Source organism: Protomyctophum parallelum, assembly GCF_964188405.1.
Source record: "Protomyctophum parallelum genome assembly, chromosome: 16".
NCBI classification, from domain to species: domain Eukaryota; kingdom Metazoa; phylum Chordata; class Actinopteri; order Myctophiformes; family Myctophidae; genus Protomyctophum; species Protomyctophum parallelum.
The window spans coordinates 5359437-5381316 of NC_139711.1; the positions used below are offsets into that span (position 1 = coordinate 5359437).

The 21880-nt window shown below is 44.5% G+C and overlaps 1 protein-coding gene across 1 annotated transcript in view; it reads right to left on the minus strand.

Moving 5' to 3' along the window:
* LOC310873388 (uncharacterized protein) overlaps positions 1-21880 on the minus strand; it is a 74936-nt gene that overhangs the window by 17110 nt on the left and 35946 nt on the right. Inside the window, 15 exon segments of the mRNA XM_083785757.1 lie at positions 42-290; positions 462-557; positions 908-991; positions 2672-2886; positions 3367-3543; positions 4655-4736; positions 5334-5481; positions 6438-6660; positions 7140-7205; positions 7952-8081; positions 8585-8636; positions 9828-9925; positions 12326-12476; positions 13444-13539; positions 15999-16043. Coding sequence (XP_083641883.1) covers positions 42-290; positions 462-557; positions 908-991; positions 2672-2886; positions 3367-3543; positions 4655-4736; positions 5334-5481; positions 6438-6660; positions 7140-7205; positions 7952-8081; positions 8585-8636; positions 9828-9925; positions 12326-12476; positions 13444-13539; positions 15999-16043 — 1912 coding nt within the window.

Consider the following 21880-nt stretch of genomic DNA (forward strand, 5'->3'; position numbering starts at 1 on the left):
TGTCCCTCGGGCAGAGCGAACTTCGGGTTCTGGCTGCTCACTGGACCGGCCTCGGTTAGGGGGGACACGGGGGCCAGAGCCATGATGACCTCTGACCCGTCTCTGGGAACCTCCTCCTTCTTCTCCTCCTCCTCCAACTCCTCCTCCTCCTCCTCCTCCTCCACTCCCTGACCGCCAGCCTTCACCTCCTCCTCCTCCTCCTCTTCCTGGATCTCCTCACAGAAGTGGGAGGTCTCTCCTTCGATGATTGGCTGGAGGATCTGGCCACGCCTCTTACTTGTGGGAGACGCCTGGGAGAGAGAGAGAGAGGAGAAATTGAGGAGAGGCAATTCTACGCGTGGAAATAAAAGTTCAAACTGTAGGGAATTTCTACATTCATTTATTGAGGCGAACAAAAATAAGACTACGGTAGTTTGATGTAGAATTCTTGCCAAATGTTTGTTTGTGTGTAATGAACATACTATAACGGGTGTGATGCTGACTCTGGTGAGCATCTGTTTGACCAGTCTGTAACGATCATACAGAGGTTTGACCACCAAACGATCCTCTCTGGTCGCCTGAGATGGAGAGAGACAGACAGCGAGAGAGAGAGAGAGATCAATAAAGTCATTTTTTATATGATGCATGATATTAGAGGACAGTTAACAGATATAAACACAAGACTGCGAAGGTGAAGGACAAAACGCAAGACTGTCAGTCAAGGTCTCTGAAGGCTAGCAGAGAAGGTACTATATCCATTCATCCAATTAGGTTGACGATGGTTCCACATCCTCCCCTCCCGGTGGGGGCTCCTCACTGGCAGGTGGGTCAGTAGGATACAACTAACAGAAATGCATGCGGGAAGGAATCAATTGGCCACATCATCTACATCGGGGGGGGAGAAGAGAACGAGGTAATAATGACTTACAGGTCTTCCATGCAGGCCTTCATAGTGCAGTAGGTTCTTCTGTAGGACCATCTTCTCACACGACAGCTGTTCCTTGGTCATTGTCTACACAAACGAGACGGATGCTTACAATGAAACACTGTCATATTGTGAATGAAGAGTGAGCAGTACAGTATATACTTTGACATATGAAGAATAGAAACAATTAGGGATGCATGATTAACCCATTCTGACCTGAGATCAGATTCACACGAGGTTTCCACTGGACACACACTGGTCTGATGAACCCATTCTGACCTGAGATCAGATTCTAAAAATGTCAGTCGCTCTTCGATTCTTCAAAAATAGCAGACCTACAAGCTCGTATCGCGCCACTCGGTGGCGCGATATGAGCTTGTAGATCTGCTATTTTTCAATAGCTAAAGCATAACATGATGCCAACACCAAAATGGGTGCCCGGTCAGAATGGGTTAATCGGTGGCATAATCGGAATCGGCCAGATCGACAATAAAAATGTCATATCGGTATCGGAACGGTTTTAGAATATTACAGATTATTTAATCGGTTTTCACCAGCAAATAGTTTTTTTAAATGAAAATGAGTTCAATATAAAATGTACCTCTAGTCTAGAACAAAAGCCAAATAAAATATGATGTAAAGTCTTAAGTAAAAATAAACTTTACATTTTTCTACATTTAATTTGTGTACTTGTAGACACTTGGAAAAGAGTATAGGCTATTTATTGATTGATTGATTGAATACTTATTTATTAATATATATTAACAGGCTTTGTGCCTAGAGGGCCTAGGATTGTTTTCAATGTGGTCCTCTGCATGATATCGGAATCAGTCAGAATCGGTATCGGCAGATATGACCCTGCAAATAATCGGAGATCGGTCATAATTTCATAATCGTGCACCCCTAGAAAAAAATAGCTATAAATAAACTATGCATACCGAGCGGGTATTACCAAAAGGTCTGCATATAGTTTGGCTGTGCGCATCGTCAGGCATGGAGTGTATTTTCAAAAGTCACACTTGTGTGAGCTTATCACCATACATAAATCATACATCAAATTCCGCTGATTCAGCTGAGCTCATCCAGACAGACACACATACACACAAAGCTAGCGCCACTCTAAAAAAGACGGAAAAAAAACTAAACAGAAAATGAATTTGCATATAATTATAGGCAAATGTTTTTGGTCCTATTAATGACATGGCAGCATAGGAGGCCTTAGCTATGTTTCACCAGTTTCAATTGAAACAGGCCTCCACCCTCAGGGGGGCCTCCAAGCTCCAACTGAACGTCAGGCGTCAGTCAACCCCCGCCACTCTTGGCCCTCTCTATCTCGCGCACTCACTGCCTTGCTCTCTCCCACAATGTTAAGTGACACCTCATTTTATGTTAATAACCTTGGTAAAATGTGCAGCATTGGGAGGTAAAGGGGAGACACTTTAATTGTGAAGGGACGACAGGATGAGGAGAGGTGGTGCTGTTGTTGTTGTTGCAAATTTCCGAGAGTAATGGCTGCGTGTGATATTGAACAGTCAATCTATTTGTACCAATACGGCTTTATCAACAAAATAATCATGTCAGGTATAGGTATATGGGGGGCCTCATATTTGGTCTCGATTCCTACATATTTTGCTCTTTGGTCCAGATTCCTAAGGCCGCCCCTGAATGGCAGGTTGAGAGTCATGTCGATAATCATTGCTCATGGAGCTCAGAACTGTATCACGGCATGTTTCTCCAGAACCTCATGCAGGGTCACAGTGTGCTGACCTTGACGTCGTCGGGCCAGCCGTCCTCCTGTCTCTTCCCTCTGACCCTCCGCTGGATCAGCTCCAGGGTCTCCTCTTTGGTGGGCCGCTGGCCCCGCCCCTCCCCCGGCGCGTCGTGGGCGGCGTGGTCCAGCGTGGAGCCAAAGCTCTTAGGCAGGGTGTTACTGCGAGGGCGAGTCAGCGGGCCGAGCTCGCTCTCAGCGCGGTGTTTAGCATCTGGAGAAGAGAGAGAGAGAGAGCAGAGCTTCAGCCCATCTTCATCACTGAACATCAACAACCACTGGACAGCTGAGGCATGCAGGAGGGTTGATGGGACAGCTGCCATGGTGACAAGCAGCCAATCACAAATGCAAGAGATAGAGGGAAGCCCGCCCACAGAGCACGCAATCACACGCACAGTGAATGACACCACAGCTACCACACAGTCACACGACACCAAGTCCAAACCTTACCACCACAAGGCCAACAAACAAACATACCAAAAGGAAACAAAATCAGAACAAACAACAGGACATTCTCCCCACGGTGCACGGTCAAAAACAATCAAAGCTACTTTGCGGGGTCAGTGTAAGCCCGTGAAGTAGCGTGCGTGTCACAGAGTTACCACTGGGTACGTTGTGAAGTGTAGTAACATTGTAAAGTAAAGGGTACATATATGTAGTTATGTTTTCTACTTACTGAGGGTTGGGTACTTACTGAGGTGGTACTGTTTAGAGCAGAGGCCAGAGTAGGGGTGAGGCTGGGGGACAAGCGTGTGATGGGGGGGCGTGTGGGGAGAGGAGAAGGAGGGGGAGGGGGGGTGGTGGCGTCTGTGTGAATGGAGCAACGCCTGGTGCCTCAAGGTGCTTCGGGGCAATAGGTGGTGCTGGCGTCCTGGTTGGCCCAATCAGTCAATCAATCAACACGGCCGGTGGGCGGGAGTAGGAGGGAGGAAGCAGGAGAGCGGGTGTTGCCGTTAATTGGTCTGGTTTATTGATTGGTTTGATTGTTTTTAAACAGAGAGAGAAGAGGAATAGAGAGAGAAGCGCTTCGGGGCCTCCTTGCAAAGGAGAGCTGGCGCCATCACAAGGACAGACAAACTTGTACACCGGGAGCCTCTGTACGGGAAGGTTGAAACCGCATACAATCTATCCCACCCATGTACACTCATGTACACTCATGTACACTCATCAAGGGTATTCAATTTGCTCACGCGTACCAAAATTACTAGAAGTGTAGAACAATTCCTGCAACTTAGGTAGACTCTGGTTTTAGACTTGCATTATAAGACCAATTTCAGGGCCTCTCTCTTCTCGTAGACAAGAGTTCAAATGTGGTACCTCTAAGGCGCCTACCATAATGAGCACAGTGCTGTTCAGCGAGTAACCCGGTTTCATTTCCGGACAGCCACACCATTTGCTGAATCATCTCCTACTCTCTCTCTCTCCCCGCATTTTCTGTCTCTCTCCACTGTCGCTCTCAAAAAACGCGGGGGAAAAAAATCCCAATAATTATTTTAAGAAAGAAAGAAATAATACGAAAACAGTTATTTGGTATCTAGGGGGGTCAGAATCAAAATTTAAGGTAGCTTCAGATCTACCAGCAGTTAAGCATGATGGTAAAATAAAGAAATGAGAGCGCAGGCCGTTCAAATAGTTTATAATACAATAGGTACCATTATGGTTGAGCATGCTGAATGCACGCCTGTGGAAGCAGATGATGGAATCACAAGGAAGCACTGTCTTAATGGGGTCCCCAAAATGGAGCGTGTGTGTGTGTGTGTGTGTGTGTGTGTGTGTGTGTGTGTGAGGCCAGCATGCATGCAGTGTTGCACCATCACAGAGGTCAAGGGTTAGAAGTGAGGAGGTCAAGCTGCCCGATGAGGAACAGGATGCCACACGGACAATCAACCCAGGACACACACACGCGCACGCGCGCACACACACACACACACACACACACACACACACACACACGCACACGCACACACACACACACACAATACCTTTGATCTGCCTGCGTATCTTGGTGAGGTCAGTCATCCACTTGAGAACTTTGGGGTTAGCTGCCTTGTCTCCATGAGAGGGCTGCGGAAAGCATGGATAACGCTTATGAACATGAACACTTCAAATGTTCCAATACAGTATCCTCATCTTATACAGTATTTCGCTGAACAACATGCTTTCATAGATGACATGCTGACCTCTATGGAATCAAAACCACTGGAATCAGTTGTATTGACTGAGCACTGTAATCTACAATTCTTTTATCCCACCATTTTTGCAACACATTTTCTTTCACCCAATGTCAATTATCTAATCGATCCTCGGCTCTACACTCCCTCCGCCAACTGGGGAGAGCAACGGACTGATATCATGCTTCCTTCAATGCATGAGGAGTCCAAGCCACTTCTTTAACCTGACAGGGGGGGAGTTTCCCCGGTTGGACGTGGCGCGTGGAAGGAACACGTTATTCCAACCAGTTCCTTTCCCCTCCATCAGGTGGCCATGGGGAGGCAGTATAGAGACCAAGATTACTGCATTGTTTTTTGTAATCCACATGTCAATAACAGAGATAAGATCGGACATATAATGAAAAAAAGAAGAAAATAATATGCTATTCTTTCAGTAAAAATGCTATTCTTTGGTCAGCATGTCACACTCCATTACATAGACGTTCTTTACCTTGTAGTTCCTCTCCTTCTCAAACTGATCTTCAAACTGTTTGATCTTCTTCTTCAGGTGCTGCAGTTTCTTGGTGAGCTGGTGGGACACAGAGTCCCCTCCTCTGATGGGATGAGCCTCTTTGGAGCCAAATGATGCTCGGCGGGGCCTGCATGTATGTTACACAATATAGAATCGTTGCTGTCGGGATGGAAACCTCATAACTCCATTTTTGAGGTTTTTGTTTTGAAAATATTGAACCAATGGAAAGTAGTAAAAACATGTCTGCTAAAGCAACTAACTCCACGACCTCTCCCCCTCTCATGGAAGTAAATGACAATATATAAAGTTACACCAACTTTGATGAGGCAGTATTGCTTTGTTTAAAAAAAATATAAGGTTTTCTTTATTTCCTGAACAATGTATATTTTTCATTTCCTGAAAAATGAACATTTTGGAGTTATGAGGTTTCCTCCCGACAGCAGAGATATAGGTGTTAGAATGTAAGTAAAGGGATATATATACAATATATGGTTTAAGACAGTGTTAAGGCCCCACTACTATATTATTACAGTTTCAGGTTTTTTTTTTTTTACTCTTTCAGCGCCACCTGGTGGTCACCAGTTTAGGCTTTGAGTGCAAATTCTCCCATTATAAAGAAAGAAAGTTTATTTATTTTTTAATTCCCAAGGGAAGACGTCTTGTCGTCAGGGGCATCCGGTACTTAACCCATTCTGACCGGGCACCCATTTTGGTGTCAGCATCATGTTATGCTTTAGCTATTTAAAAATAGCAGATCTACAAGCTCATATCGCGCCACCGAGTGGCGCGATACGAGCTTGTAGGTCTGCTATTTTTGAAAAATCGAAGAGCGACTGACATTTTTAGAATCTGATCTCAGGTCAGAATGGGTTCATCAGACCAGTGTGTGTCCGGTGGAAACCTCGTATGAATCTGATCTCAGGTCAGAATGGGTTAATTGGCAATTAGACGTCTAGACGTTTATGGCTACCAAAACAGTTGTTAAAGTGCAACTCCCGTATTTTGTTACAGCTCGTTTCATTACAAAACGTCTAAAGTGTTGTCGTTATCACACGATGCTGCGTCGCGGCAGTGCTCGCTCACCTCTGTGTCTTGGTGGGCGAGATGGCGTCGGGGTCCTGATGCAGGAACCGATGGGCGCCGTGCGCCCCGAAGTCCAGGAAGCGGCGAGCCAGCAGGTGCTCCTCGTCCTCCTCGTCCAGCGGCAGGGGAGGCAGTTGCACCATGCGGCCGGCCAGCGGGGACAGCTGAGCTTCCCCGCTCTCGCTGTCGTCCTGCCAGGACGCCCTGTAGGCTGGCACTGGGTCTGTGTGACGGGGAGAGATGGAGAGGACCGTTGAACAGGCCGCATAGAGTGGCTACACGCGTACAAACGAGCATGCACACACAGTTACACACACACACGGACGGACAGAGGTTAGGAATAAAAAGCTAATTGTCTTAGCCAGGGTGGATTTGAGATGGAGCAGACGGTCAAAAAACACGTGCGTGCTCCTTCTTGGCTCTCTCCTCAAACTGCACTAGCACTACAGTTGAGGCAACAAGGTTATGGTAACGTGACAAGAGTAGAATACGAAGAGTCTTCGAGAGAGAGAGGATGAGGAATGGAAGAAAGGCCTGAGAGGAAGTGTTTTAGTGGTTAGAGAGATGTTCTGATGGAAGGTTACAGATGCGAGGCTGAATGGATTTACAGTACAGATGAACCTGAATGAATGGGATACAGTGAGGGAAAGAGAGAGAGAGAGAGAGAGAGAGAGAGAGGTGGCTGGATGGCATACGACTTACCGTGGCCTTCCCTCTGTAGGTGCATACATGAGAAATCTATTAGGTGGAGATGGGAGGGGGGTGATGCTGGTCGGAGTGGAGGCGAGGGAGATGCAGAGAAGAAGAGACCAAGAGACGGACAGAGAAAGAGAGAGAGAAAGAGAAAGAAAGAAACAGAGAGATAGTGGAGATAGTGGAGATTTGTGGTGAGGTGACAATCATTCATTCATAGTCATTCACTCACTGGCTGTCTTCATTTAAAAACAATCAAAGAAACAATATAATACACATCCTCCGTTTGTTTGTGCCGTGCCAAAAAACATTTATTTGCGACAGAACAGCACGTTTCGACTTCGGTCTTTTTTACAAGATACTTTTACAAGAAGACTGGAGGGTCGAAACATCGTAGAATGTGCTAAATACTACTTATACAGCTCAAAGAATAGCAGGGAATGCAACGGAATAGCGTCATATAATTTGCGTCATGTGATTTTGTTTACCTCGATCTCAAAGTCTGCTATTCAAAATTCATTATCCTAAAATGACAATGTACTTGTGCTACTGTATCTAGCATGTCTGTGTGTGGATTATGTAAGGTTAAGGGACATGCCATCACGTTTGAGGAGACAAAAGGTTTCACCTCTCACTGAAAAAACAAACTAGATTCCCCTCTTATCTTTCTATACGACTAGACTCTCTCCCTGCTTTCCCCTGAGAACTACCAGCCTGAATATTTTAATGTACTTCTCCGATGAGCTCATGTACCAAACGTCCAATTTAAGTTTACAATTACAAGTCAATTCCATAGACAGGACTATTATATAAATATATACCTTCCCACTGATTGTCAGGGAAGAGCTGAAGGTGGGGGGAGTAGCCCATGTTTGGTTGGCATTGTGGCAAATGGTTCCTATTGGCCTCGCTGGTGTTGGCATTCTGGTCACACAGAGGGGACTCCGGGTCCTAGAATGGGAGAGAGAGAGAGGAACATGATGTGAGAAGAAAGGAGGGTTAGAAGGTGATGAAGCAAGTGGCTATAAAGGGGCATACAGGGATTTACAGAGAGATGCATTGAAGGGCAGGGCAACAGATCATTGTAAAGGGGAGTTTGAACAACTACGTCTGGCCCACCCCTCTCAACATTCAGCCGAGCGGTTTCGCGATGTCAGGAGCGGAGGACGTCCACTCTGAAATGATTTTGAATGCTAGAATGCCACGTCCATTTGTAGGCCAATATTATAGTCAAGAGTGCTGGCACTGTGCACTGCTACCTGTAGGGTCATCTTTTGCCATAAAATCATATGAAAAAAGAAAGATATTTTAAGATATTGACTAGTATCTGTAAACATTTTTTATAATCTCATGCCATTCATCACAATATACCCAGCCATGGACATGCATGAGAACACCGAAGCATAGTCTGCTTGAAATGAATAAATAACAACAATGATTATGTTTGTACTTACACAGCTCATGATGTCAGACTGTCCCATGTTATCACAGGGTTGACTGTCCTTCCTACAAACATAGAAGACTGATGTCATCAACATGCGTACATAACAACAATGACCAATACCTGAATACGAAGTACTAAGGTTACAAATATGAGTTCAAAACCTTTCTACAATTTTGACATTTCCTGGGACACATTTAATACCAAGAACAAATGTATTGTGTAAAGTGTCAGGCATCAATACAACAACAACTATTCTTTCATTTGTTTTCACAAACTGCCATGAAAAGGTATAATAGTGAATGTAATGTAATGTTTATGTGAGCAGTGGAGTGCGTCATGATGGCTTACCATACTGTCTTTAGCACACTAGGAAGGGCATGAGCCAGTGTATGTATGTATGTATGTATGTATGTACAGTATGTGTGTGTGTGTGTGTGTGTGTGTGTGTGTGTGTGTGTGTGTGTGTGTGTGTGTGTGTGTGTGTTCGCACTTGCACGCACATGTGTCCATTTAAATACAGTAAATGAGCCAACAACTATGTTAAATTGATTATCTAGCGTGACAGCACGTCAAGTGATCCATGCATCGGCAAAGACCCAAGGAAAAATGGCTGCCTCATGTTTGTGCTCGTTTGTGTGAGAGATTCTAAGATTACGTGTGCGTCTGGAAACCGTGACACTGTGACTGATGACACCCCAAGAAGAATAAAGCTGTCTGCATCACTCACTCTCCTTGAAACCAAAGATCTATAAACATGGTGCCCCAGGCCGTTCCTTTGACCTTTAGGTGACTTGTGCACAAATAACATTGTCTGCAAGGCTTTAAGCAACTAGTCGACCATTCAACTAGTCGACTAGTAACTCCACTAGTTGACCTTGTTGGCACTAGTTGAGTAGTTGATGAGAAAATATATATTTCCCACGTTCCCCCCTCAAGATCAGCTAGAATGCTATATTATAGTCACCAATGTACAGGGTCTTTTTTACATAATAGGTGGTTAAACAACTAGTCCACTAGTAAACTACAGTAGGCAACTAGTCAACTAGTCAAAATCACTAGATCTGAAAGCCCTACTGTGTATGTTCTTTCTAAAATTGTCCTATCACCCGGCCGTGCTGAAGAAAAAAGAAAAAGAGCTGTGAGTTGTGTCATCTCTCGTTTCACCCGGACGAGAAACGACTACAGGCCTGAAGCTAAAGATGATACTCTGGTCACCCATCCTTACAATCAACTAACACATCATATCCACCCACCTGGCAGTGTTAATGTTGTTCTCAGCGTCGATGAGGGCCTCTGTGTCCATATCCATCCCTGAGCTGTCCTCTAGGGCGGCGCTAGAGCACTCCACAGCCTGCCAGAAAAGAAAAGTAATTGGTTTTTTTTTAATGTAATGAAAAACCAGATCCACACACACACACACACACACACACACACACACACACACACACACACACACTCTCTCTCTCTCTCTCTCTCTCTCTACAGGGAAGATTGTAAAAACGTCTCATCTCAAAGCAAACAAAAGAGGGAAAGAAGAAACAACTAGACTACAGAGTTTAAGAACGGGGTGGGTCTCCCTGTCCACTCTTCGCCTATATGCATGCAGAGATTAAAATAGGGTGCATTTTGCATCCCAAAACGCAGTCTAAGGGACGCAATAAAACAACGACCTCTGCATCCACGGGATGCACTACTGTACTGTTTTTTATTCTAGTTTATTTTGCTATAGCTTTAGCTATAATAATAATTTCTTCTTCTGTTTTCTACATGAATATAACCACATTATAACCATATAAAATGAAATGGGAGTTAAATACTGCAATTTGTAAAAAAATTGCAAAATATGACTCCTAAATGTCGTTGAAGTGGGACTCATAAAATGTCCCTGGGACTCATCTAAAAAGACCATCCCGGGACTCATTACATTGAAAACCTATTTACATCACTGTGCGCGTGAACAGACCACATTATACAGACTGGCAGCTTGTCAATGAGTGTGAAGGCCTACGTCTTGTGTTTCGTGTGTGCATAACTTCCTTCAGCCAGTGTTTCCATGTCTGCTTATTATAAGCGACCTTTGGCATGTTTTTCTGTAAAGTCGCTTGTAAATAAATGATTGGTAGTTTCTGGGGGGGTTTTTTTGGGCATCCATTTGAAAATATTTTGTGCAATTTAGCTGTGGCCAAAATAGAGTCAGCTGACACCGGCGGGGGTCAAAGTGTCAAAGGGTCAGGATAACAATCCCCCCCCACCCCTCTAACCACAAGGCTATAGGATTGGCCCCCTCTCGACAATACACACTCCAGTTATAGGAAGGTGGATAGATTTGATGAAAATGCTATTCTCTACATGCTTAGATTTACAACTAAGAACAAAAGTTTCACTTTCCCTTTCTCCATTGCAGGCGTTCACGGCCAGAGATGGCTTTGTTTCATGACATCATGCATGAAGAGACTAAGTTACAGGCCTACTTTTGAGCGCACAGACTTACAGACAGACAGACAGACAAGGAGAGGCCAAGCCATCTGCTCTAGATGGCTTGGCCTTTGGCCACGTCGTAAAAAAAACACCCACACACCAGACGCCACGCCAATAAATGCAATTTAATGCTTGTTTGAAGTGAAAATGAGAAAGCTCTTTCTGTTGCTGCATGGCAGAGTGTACTTGTTTAACCACATGTATGTACCATTGGTTCCATAATGATTCATACTCCTATTTTACCGCTGTTTCGGCGCTGTAGTGCCGAAATGATTTCGGCTCGTCAGAAAATGTCAGTAGCACCGAAGAGCCGACTTTAGGACGGTACCCCCCCCCCCCCCCCCCCCCGAACCCCAAATGACGTCACATTGTAGGCACTACAGAGCCGAAACGACTTTTATTCGGCTCTAAAATAGGAGTATGAATCGGCCCTAAGAAGTCTGTGACAGCCCTCTAGTTTATTCCTGCAGAAAAATGTGATCTATGGAGGCCCAGTAGAACAAGGACATACTGTGTTTATCAAATAGCCTTGGAATGGGCCGACAGACTGACAACACAGACATGCAGCTAAACTACACATTATGAGTAGTGTAATAGACTAGAGATGCATCTGTCCCGGATGCATCTTCGATTGATTTTTATTCCATTCCATTCCATGACCCGAGGCCGATCCTACAAATGCCTTAAATGTTTAAAAGACAGCAGATGTACAAGCTTGCAGTGTGGCACGAAGTGACGTGCTGTGAGCTTGTATATCTGCTATTTTTGAATGGTCAACCCGAGTAGGGACACAGGAATGGACTGTGGATGAACTTGGTGTGGCAATGAGCAACAGAGACCAGTGGAAGCAGCTTGTGTCGCAGATCTCGAGGACACTCGAACGATGATGACGACGATTGAATGGTCAACGCAACAATCTAAACGGATGCTTCTCGAGGAAGTACCTGTATGTGATTCACTGACTTTGATTGTGAGATTGTACGAGTTTGAATGAAAGAATACATGCTTAAAACCCATTTTGGTGTTAGCATTACATTATGCTTTAGCTATTGAAAAATAGCAGATCTACAAGCTCATAGCGCGCCACCGAGTGGCGCGCTACGAGCTTGTAGGTCTGCTATTTTTGAAAAATCGAAGAACGACTGACATAGAAACATAGCTTTTTCAGAAAACTGTCAGGATGTAGAAGACATTTTTAGAATCTGATCTCAGGTCAGAATGGTTAAGGGCAGCCTCAGACTCTTAGTGGGTGTGTGTGTGTGCACATCCTGACCTGTGCGTCTTGCTGGCTGTGCTCGGCATGCTGCTCAGTCCGTATGACCGGGGTCTCCCCGTCTGCGTAGCAGGGGCTGTCCTCGGGGTCCGTCTGCTGTTCAATATTTTCATCGTGGCTACTTTGGGTTGGAGGATCATCGGGGGCGGTCCTAGGAGACGCACAGACAAAACAAAATCACTTAAAAGACTACCGTGAATAAAAATCACTCCCGTGTGAAGTGAGGGGCGCTAATACATTAAAGTCTAACTTAAAGTGTACTGTAGATTAGGTGATGTAATGGTGATGTAAACATTAACATTAACCCATTCTGACCGGGCACCCATTTTGGTGTTAGCATCATGTTATGCTTTAGCTATTTAAAAATAGCAGATCTACAAGCTCATATCGCGCAACCGAGTGGCGCGATACGAGCTTGTAGGTCTGCTATTTTTTTTATATCGAAGAACGACTGACATTTTTAGAATCTGATCTCAGGTCAGAATGGGTTCATCAGGACCAGTGTGTGTGCGGCGGAAACCTCGTATGAATCTGATCTCAGGTCAGAATGGGTTAAATGCCATTAACAATAAAGAGACAATATGACGTACAGCAATGAGGGACAATATGACGTACATTTTCCCTTCACTGTCAATGGCGTTTTTAAAACAAACACTGAACTAAAAACAAACATTAAACCAAAAATACAGGACAACAGGACAACAGGACTGCATGTACTGCGAACACATGTAACGGTGGAAGGTCAGGCAGGGGTGACAGTTACTAGGTGTTGGTAGCTGTGGCCAAAATAGAGTCAGCTGACACCGGGGGGGGGGGGGGGGGGGGGGGGGGGGGTCAAAAGGGTCAGGAACGATCCATTCAATAACAATCCCGCCCCCACCCCTCGAACCACCAGGCTATAGGGTTGCCCCCCGGGTTGCCCCCCGGGTTGCCCACCCCCCCCCCCCCCCCCCCTCTCGACAACACACTCTCACTGCACTGATGCCTGGGTTGGGTTGCAATCCACAACAGCCTACATCCCTTCTACTCAACTGTACACGATTGCCTACCAATTGTGTACTAAAACGTGTGTGTGTATAGTGTGTGTATGGGGGGGGGGGGGGGGGGGGGTTCCTTACGCTTGGTTTTCATAGCTGCTGAGGTCTTGGTCGATGGAGGTCTTCAGGTCCAACAAGTGCTGCTCCACTGCCTTTCTGATGGTCCGCTTAAGGATACTGAAACAGGAAACCAGCACACACACACACACACACACACACACACACACACACACACACATTAACATACTGGCAACTAGAATAAAATGCATCAGGCACCGCTGATCAATAGTAATACACTAAATGCCTACCTAATTATAACACAACAGGGACACCAAGGGATTGTAATGTACTGTATGTGAAATGCTGGTACTGTCCACTTTCATCGATCACCACATGCACCATCTGTACGCCATCATCCAAGTCCGTCCATATCGTGCTTTAGCTCATAAAGCTCTTATCTCTCTGCTGAAGCTGCTACTGTAGTTTGACCTGTACTTATCTGTTTGCTGGCCACAGCAGCGAGCGTTTTGTTTGTTTGTATTGAGTCAAAGACACTTATCGCTTTACATGAAGCTCATAAATAAACCACATTATCTATCAATTGTTCCTAAATGGAAGTTGGCCAGACAACTGCAATTGCACATGTGCATTCAGCATTGGCATAGGCAGAGAATGATGAAGCTGACCCCCCCCCCATGATAGCAGTTAGCTAGTAGCATTTCACAGAAACGTTACGTTGATATAGCATTGAGATAAACCATACTGCACAAGCTGTGGCAAAATGGAGGAGCTACTCAAGCCTCCAAGCTAGCCCAAGATGACAGGCAAGTCGGTAACAGTGACAGTAATTGGGAAAAAAAAGTTTGGACAGAATTTGGCGCACATGAATTCCGGGGTATGGGCCTATGGGGGCGGGCTACTAGTATCCCTGATAGGTAAGGACAGTGACAGGTGCTATAATGGCTTCAAGTGTGTGTGTGTGTGTGTGTGTGCGCGTGTGGTATTGACATTTATATTGTATTTGTATTGTATTCGTCAGGGCCATGCAAACAAAATACTACAGGAGCACACGCACACAGTACTTGAGCCACGTGCCCGTTTAGGACAGCAGCTGCCATTTGGGCTGCCTGCTGCTGTGCAATGCGCAACAATTAATCATTATTTTATGCACTCAACACGCCCATAGTGCATGCACTGCACGCACACACCGACTCTAAACCACCAAGCTGTGTGGAGAGTTTTTAGCCGGAGGAGAGTGCAGAAATTAATCTCTCTCTCTCTCTCTCTCACACAGTCTCCTACAGTGAGCTAGGAACTCAAGCCCAACTTTTAATTTATTGATGGATAAATATCACTTATGTTCCCCCAGGCTAAAGGGATTTCTGCAGCAGATATACGTGGCAACCACCACCGCAAAAATAATACTGTTTGGCAGTGAAAGGATTTTTATTTCAGTGCATTTTCTAGTTTATTAACCAAATGGACAGTATTCTATAGCACATAATAATATTGTTCACAACATGATATAGTACTGAATATAAATTCCTTAATACATAAAGCATAAAACGAAAAAAACAAACTATGGGACAGAAATGTGAACCCTTTGAACGTGTACTGTATTGTATATCGTGTGCTACTTTCAATGCTTTTGTGTGACGCTGTAGTATGATGAAGTACGGCATTCATTCACCAAAAGAAAAAGAACGGAAAAAATAGAAAGTTAGAATATGGAGATGAGAGGTTTCTGCCCGACAACAACGATATACTAGTTATTTGAGAGGTTTTCATCAGTCATACTACTACTACTTACCGTGTACTATTGTACTACATTCCCTGCCAATGACGCAATAAGACGCAACTATATTTGAAAGCCCAGACCAGACGCAATGACGCAATTCCTTTTTGACATAGCATGACGTGAGAACAAATTAGCTTCCTCGTGAATATGGCCGGTTCAACCTCGACACACTGGGACAAAGGTCATTGTGAAAGTAAAGCAGACCGTTACCTTTAGTTTACTACAACCATTGAATTCTATGGGAGAGGTAATCATGTGATGCTGCTGAGCTCATGTCCTTGGGGTTAAGAAATAAACAGCCATCTATGCAAAAAAAAATGCATTTTTAGCAACGTCGTCAAATTATCAAGAGCATGCACGGTCGCTTCCCTCACTCCCTGCTTCTGTGGGTTTCCTGATTCCTTTTAACCCCAACTCTCCTTCACCGTGTGTCCTCTACTGTGTGTCCCGTTTCCTTCCATGTTCCCGTTAAAGACGTATTTCACATCCTCTGGTTTAGAGTCGAGTTTAATTGGGTCGAGATCGCATAACAGATGTGAATACAGATGTGACCCGAGTTCAGATTCAGACAAAAATGTCTTCTACATCCTGACAGTTTTCTGAAAAAGCTATGTTCCTATGTCAGTCGTGCTTCGATTTTTCAAAAATAGCAGACCTACAAGCTCATAGCGCGCCACTCGGTGGTGCGCTATGAGCTTGTAGATCTGCTATTTTTCAACAGCTAAAGATCTACAGACGAGTGCAGGTGACATGAAAACGCCAACGGGTTCGAGATGCCATCGTGTGTGTGCGTGGAACCTTTCCCACTGTGTGAGTGTGTGCATGCGTGTGTACTTACTCAGCGGAGCCAGCAGGCAGGATGGAGATGGGTGAGAGGTGGGAGCTAAAGGAACAGAAGAGAAGAGAGAGAAACAACAAATGTGGTTAGAACATCACCAACTACTAGTATCCACCAAATGCTGGCACACTATGACCTTGGATCAGGTGTGTGAGAGAGATGAGAACAATTGAAATTGTATACGTGCGGATGTACTATAAGTGTAAGTGTGTGTGTGTGTGTGTGTGTGTGTGTGTGTGTGTGTGTGTGTGTGTGTGTGTATTCTCTGGGCTCCTAGGCACATGCACGCACACACTTTGTGTTCTGTTGCTCATCTGTCCACACGACAGATGAGCAACAGAACACTGTGTACTCCAATAATCGTGGAGTACACATGTGTGTGTGTGTGTGTGTGTGTGTGTGGACATATTTAAGCAATATTACACGAGAGGGTGTTGTTTAACGTGATTATTGACACGACAGCGGTAGGGGAACGAGACGAAGTCGAGTTCCGCAAGCATCACTGATTAGGTGGTGAACAGTGCTGGTTAAACCACCGGCTAGAAGGCTGTTTCAACCAATCAGATTGCTTCCTCTTAACGACCTGTTGTAGAATATGCTTTTAACTATGGGCAACAAAGTGTTCAGTATACCACTGGTTCCCAAACACTTGGGTCGAGAGACCCAAGGTTGGGTCACGGACCAATATTTATGGGCAGAGTTTTTCCTGCAGACCTTTTTTGCCCCCGGCGCAACACCATGCCTAAAATCTCTGGCACCATGCCAAGACAAACCAATATTTAATATTATACTCCAGGCAATTGGTTGAAATAAGCTCTCAAGCTGTGCTGAAATGGGCATGACAGCACACCTAGACCCTAATAGAAGATTTGAGAAGAAAAAAAAGAAAAGAAAAAAAGTGCGTTAAGAAACTTCTCTTCTCTAACTTCTCCTCTATTTTGAGGGCAATAATAATAATAATAATAATAATTCACACTTCGGGTGATCTTCGGGTGCGCGCTGGAGAATCTCCCCCCTTCAGCATTGGGTCAAAGCTTTTTCCTGCAGGAAACACTGGATGGGTCCCTTTAATTGTTGTTCCCTACATTTTGTTTTAATTATTACTATCTCAAAACATTTTCAAAAAAACATTCCCAAAAAAGCAAAAACAAATCTAAGAAATTCCATTAATTAGAAAACGGATGTTTAAGCAGTAATGAAAATAGCCGATCTACAAGTTCACAATGCGTCGCACCGCGTTGTGAACTTGTAGATCACCCATCACTTTTCCAACCCGTAAGAAGGGGTGTGTGCTGGGTGAGCATCTCCATGCAAGTGGATGGGAGGGGTTTTCCGGTGCCCTATTTATTATTTTTTAACTCTATGGTACATTGGTGCCATGCCATGTATGCATGCATGCATGCATACCGGCATGCGTTTGATTTGGTGGTGTGCTGCTGGCCTCATAAACAGAGGCCCCCCCAAGGGACCTTATGTAAGTGACTTTCTCCAACTCTCTCTCACACACACACACACACACACACACAGAGAATGTGTTTGTGAGTTTATGAGTGAGTGTATGAGTGTAAATGTGTGACTCTCCCTAGGGCAGAAGTAGGTGGAACTGTTCAATTACTTCTTTAAAAAATATATTTTTTATCCAACAATTTTTGCAACCCTGTTTTTTCACCCAGTGCCAATTTAATCCTGCCAACCTGGGTGGGCAACGGACTGACCTCATGCCTCCTTCTATGCATGAGGAGTCCATGCGGCTTCTTTTCACCTGACGGGGGGGGGGGGGATTTCCCTGGCCGGACGTAGTGCGTGGAAGGAACACAAGTTCCTTTCCCCTCCATCCCCTACTACTCCACCTTCCTTCGCCTTTGTCATATCTGCGCACTGCATTTTATTTTAGATTTTCTTTATCTTTCTCTTACATATGTTCCAATGTTCAATACCAAAAAACACAATGGAATTGTCAATCGCAATAATATGTGTGACAATGAATAGGCCAACTTAAATTTGTAACCGTGACAGCCTTACAAACACATCCCCACCACGTTGAAAAATGCCCACCACGACGCCTACCATATACGATACGTGCATAAACTCACGCATGAAACCTCCCTTCGCCAGTATATATGCTTACCATAAAACCAGAGAATGTGAGAGTAAAGGTTAGTCAAGTATGAGATTAACAAAGCATAAGGTCACCGAGGTCCCAGGGGGCCTCTTGCTGCTCTCCGTGTCCTTCTCTCTCATCTCTTTAGAGATTACATAACAGCTGGGTCAATTCATGTATAGCCTTTGACATTACTGTAAGCAAGCCAGGTAAACATCCCACTGTTTTCCCATGGAGCTTCTACAGTAGCAGTGGCTAAGGGAGATAAGACCTTAATGATGCCTTACCGAGTCACACCTTTAGCTAGCCGTTAACTGGCGCAGACACAGATTACGTCCTCGGAGGTAGATATTTTATTATTATATAACCACAATTATTAAATTGTGTTATGTTATTATCGTCTGACAAGTCACGGCAGACCAATAATCTACGCAATGTACACATTTAGTCAATAATACAGCATTGTTACGGTCAGTGTTGGGCTTGTAACTTTACACAAAAAAAAACACATTACCGTGTCGATGAGTAACTCATCAGATCGATGAGAAGTTGCACTGCGTTTGTGTTAACCGTGAATGACCATGATAAACGGGACAGGAACCCACAGATAATAGTATGTCAGAACAGCATTACAGGTCCTGTTCAGTCAAGGTGGGCAGTGGAGTTAATCTAGTGCTTGATGCCCATTATGAGTACAACTCCCTCATGGGTAATTCTATCAGATCACAGCGAGATAATCTGATGTGTGATTAATGCTCACCAGATCCCCGAGATCACAACTGGGAGGGCGAGTTATCCAATGTAATACACAAACATAAAGGTATATCTGCCATTTAATAATTTAACTGTAAATTGACAAATGGATACACAGTTCTTGAAGGGTGGTCGGTCGGCCATTGAAGGGAAACCAATTTCATCAACTATTGATGTCGATTTCGACAGCAAATTTAGATTGTAGCTTTAGTCAGTCTTTTGAACAAAATTCCATTTCGTTTTTGTCACATTTTAGTCATCTGAAATGCTTTCGTAGTTTAACAACTACCGATTTTGTCGACAAAATTTATTTTGGTGGGCCTTGATGGCGTCGTACTGCCTAATTTTACAATTGATTGCATGTGGACAATAGCTGATCTACAAGCTCACAAGACGTGGCGCGTTGTGAGCTTATATATCTTCTATTTTTAAAAACTATTTTTATTTAACCTTTGCCGGTGAGAAAAGGTAGTCGACAAACATTTTTCGTCAGTTTTAGTCAACAAAGTCAACACTGGACTGGGCTACATGTTGTCTAGGTGTCAGGTGCATACAGTTACCTATAATGTGCAGTGAACAGTGGACTGGGCTACATGTTGTCTAGGTGTGAGGTGCATACAGTTACCTATAATGTGCAGTGAACAGTGGACTGGGCTACATGTTGTCTAGGTGTCAGGTGCATACAGTTACCTATAATGTGCAGTGAACAGTGGACTGGGCTACATGTTGTCTAGGTGTGAGGTGCATACAGTTACCTATAATGAACACTGGACTGCGCTACATGTTGTCTAGGTGTGAGGTGCATACAGTTACCTATAATGAACACTGGACTGCGCTACATGTTGTCTAGGTGTCAGGTGCATACAGTTACATACAATGTGCAGTGAACAGTGCCACCTGCACATGGCGGTTGTCCAAGGTTGTTGCACAATAAACCCTAGCTCAATACATCAATTGCCCAAGATTCTCAGTCCTTAAATGGAGTTCTGAAAATATTATCCCTTACCTTGAAGCACACCAGTCAAGTGTTGAGTAAAACGTTTTTCCTTTAACACAGTTTCCTTTGTGAATGCCCAGTGGTAATTCTGCAGTGTGCCGTCGCATAATATGTACGTCTATAGACGTCACACGCACCAGCATGGATGGTAGTATATCACATATATAGGTCAGGACATATCACTAGCTGCACATAGCTAAGGCAGAGTGAAACAGAAGCCATAACGGAGGCTGAGAGGGCAGAAGCATCAGTGAATCAACTGACCTGTATTCACAGAATACGTTATCATGCTCTAGTCAGCTGACTCGGTAGTAAGTAGACATAGCAATGACTGAGCATTTTCTCTCTGCGCTGAAAAAGGGCAGCTTTGATCTCTAATGAGGTCAGATGGTCACGAGGAAAATAAAAATGAATCCCATGTACTCTAATATTAGTTGACGGCATTATGCAATCTCCTGTTTCTGTAGCGTGAGGCGATGTCCCCCTGGACATGACGCTAGTATGTCACAGGGACTTACCCCCAATCCAACCGTTGATGCCGAGTGTCAAGCAGGGAGGCATTGGGTCTTTGGTATGACTCGGCCCGGGGATTGAACCCCGACCTCGCAGTCTCAGGGCGGACACTATAACCACAAGGCCACTGAGTTTAAGGAATTAGGCCTACATGACTACTACTACCTTAGAATATATAGAGACTATGTATACAGGCAGTTTCTGTAAGGAAAAATAATCAAGTTAAGAGATCATCCCACATACTGCTCAGGCCCATCAACACACACCTCCCAGATCAGTATTATAAGGCCAATGGATCAGGAGGATTCGGTTCGATCCCAGCTCCAGCAGGCATCGTATCGCCGCCGTCAGGCAGAAAGCTCTTATCTTCAATTTCTAACTTTGTGTTTTTTAGTAAATTAATACCCTACATCATCATACAAAGGTATAAAAGTAGCAGATCCACAAGCTTGAAATGCGGCGCAAAAGCGACGCACTTTGAGCTGGCAGATCTGCTGCTCATGCTACTTTTGAATTTGTATCCTGAAATGTAACAGTTTTGAGGTTTCCACCCGACAAATGATATCAAGTATCTTTAAGAAAGGGACAAGTGCATTCTTAATTGGTTAAATGCAGAATACATTATGTGCTTGGCCAATGATGGGTCAAAGTTGGTTTGATAAAGGACCAAGGCCTTCACCAACTGGCAATACATTCATACATATCACTCATAGAAGATAGCTGGTATTTAAACCTCCATCTCATCTAGATACACATGCAAACACTCCCTTTCTGTAACACAGCGATGTATAGTATGAGGTCAGTGTGTGTGTGTGTGCGCGTGTGTGTGTCCCAGTGTGACAGGCCATGATTTGATACCGGTGCTGTAGTCAGCAATCCTTTCTCTGGTACTGTAGGCATTACACATGCACACACGCGCGCAGCCGCGCACACACACTAACAATTTATGTATCTTCACATAAAGGAGAGCACACACGCACACAAATCAATGTTTCAGAAGGTATTCTACTTCATCTGTGAGTCTGTACCACCCCCGGAGTACCACTACCAAACACATACTGCCACTCTCCAGAGTATCATCATCTTACTGTACATCTTGTAAACAGCCGCTCTGAACTCAGCCTTTAAGACAGTAGACATTTCTAAACACCATCCCTTCAGGCTTAAAAGTGGCTATCACACTGTTGCCGTGCATTTCAGTTAATTGCTGGTGGCTTATCACGGTCTACACACAGACAACAATGACCTGAGATCAGATTCATACGAGGTTTCCGCCGGACACACACTGGTCTGATGAACCCATTCTGACCTGAGATCAGATTCTAAAAATGTCAGTCGCTCTTCGATTTTTCAAAAATAGCAGACCTACAAGCTCGTATCGCGCCACTCGGTGGCGCGATATGAGCTTGTAGATCTGCTATTTTTAAATAGCTAAAGCATAACATGATGCTGACACCAAAATGGGTGCCCGGTCAGAATGGGTTAAGAATTCAGCCCGTAATGGCAGAAAACATTCAC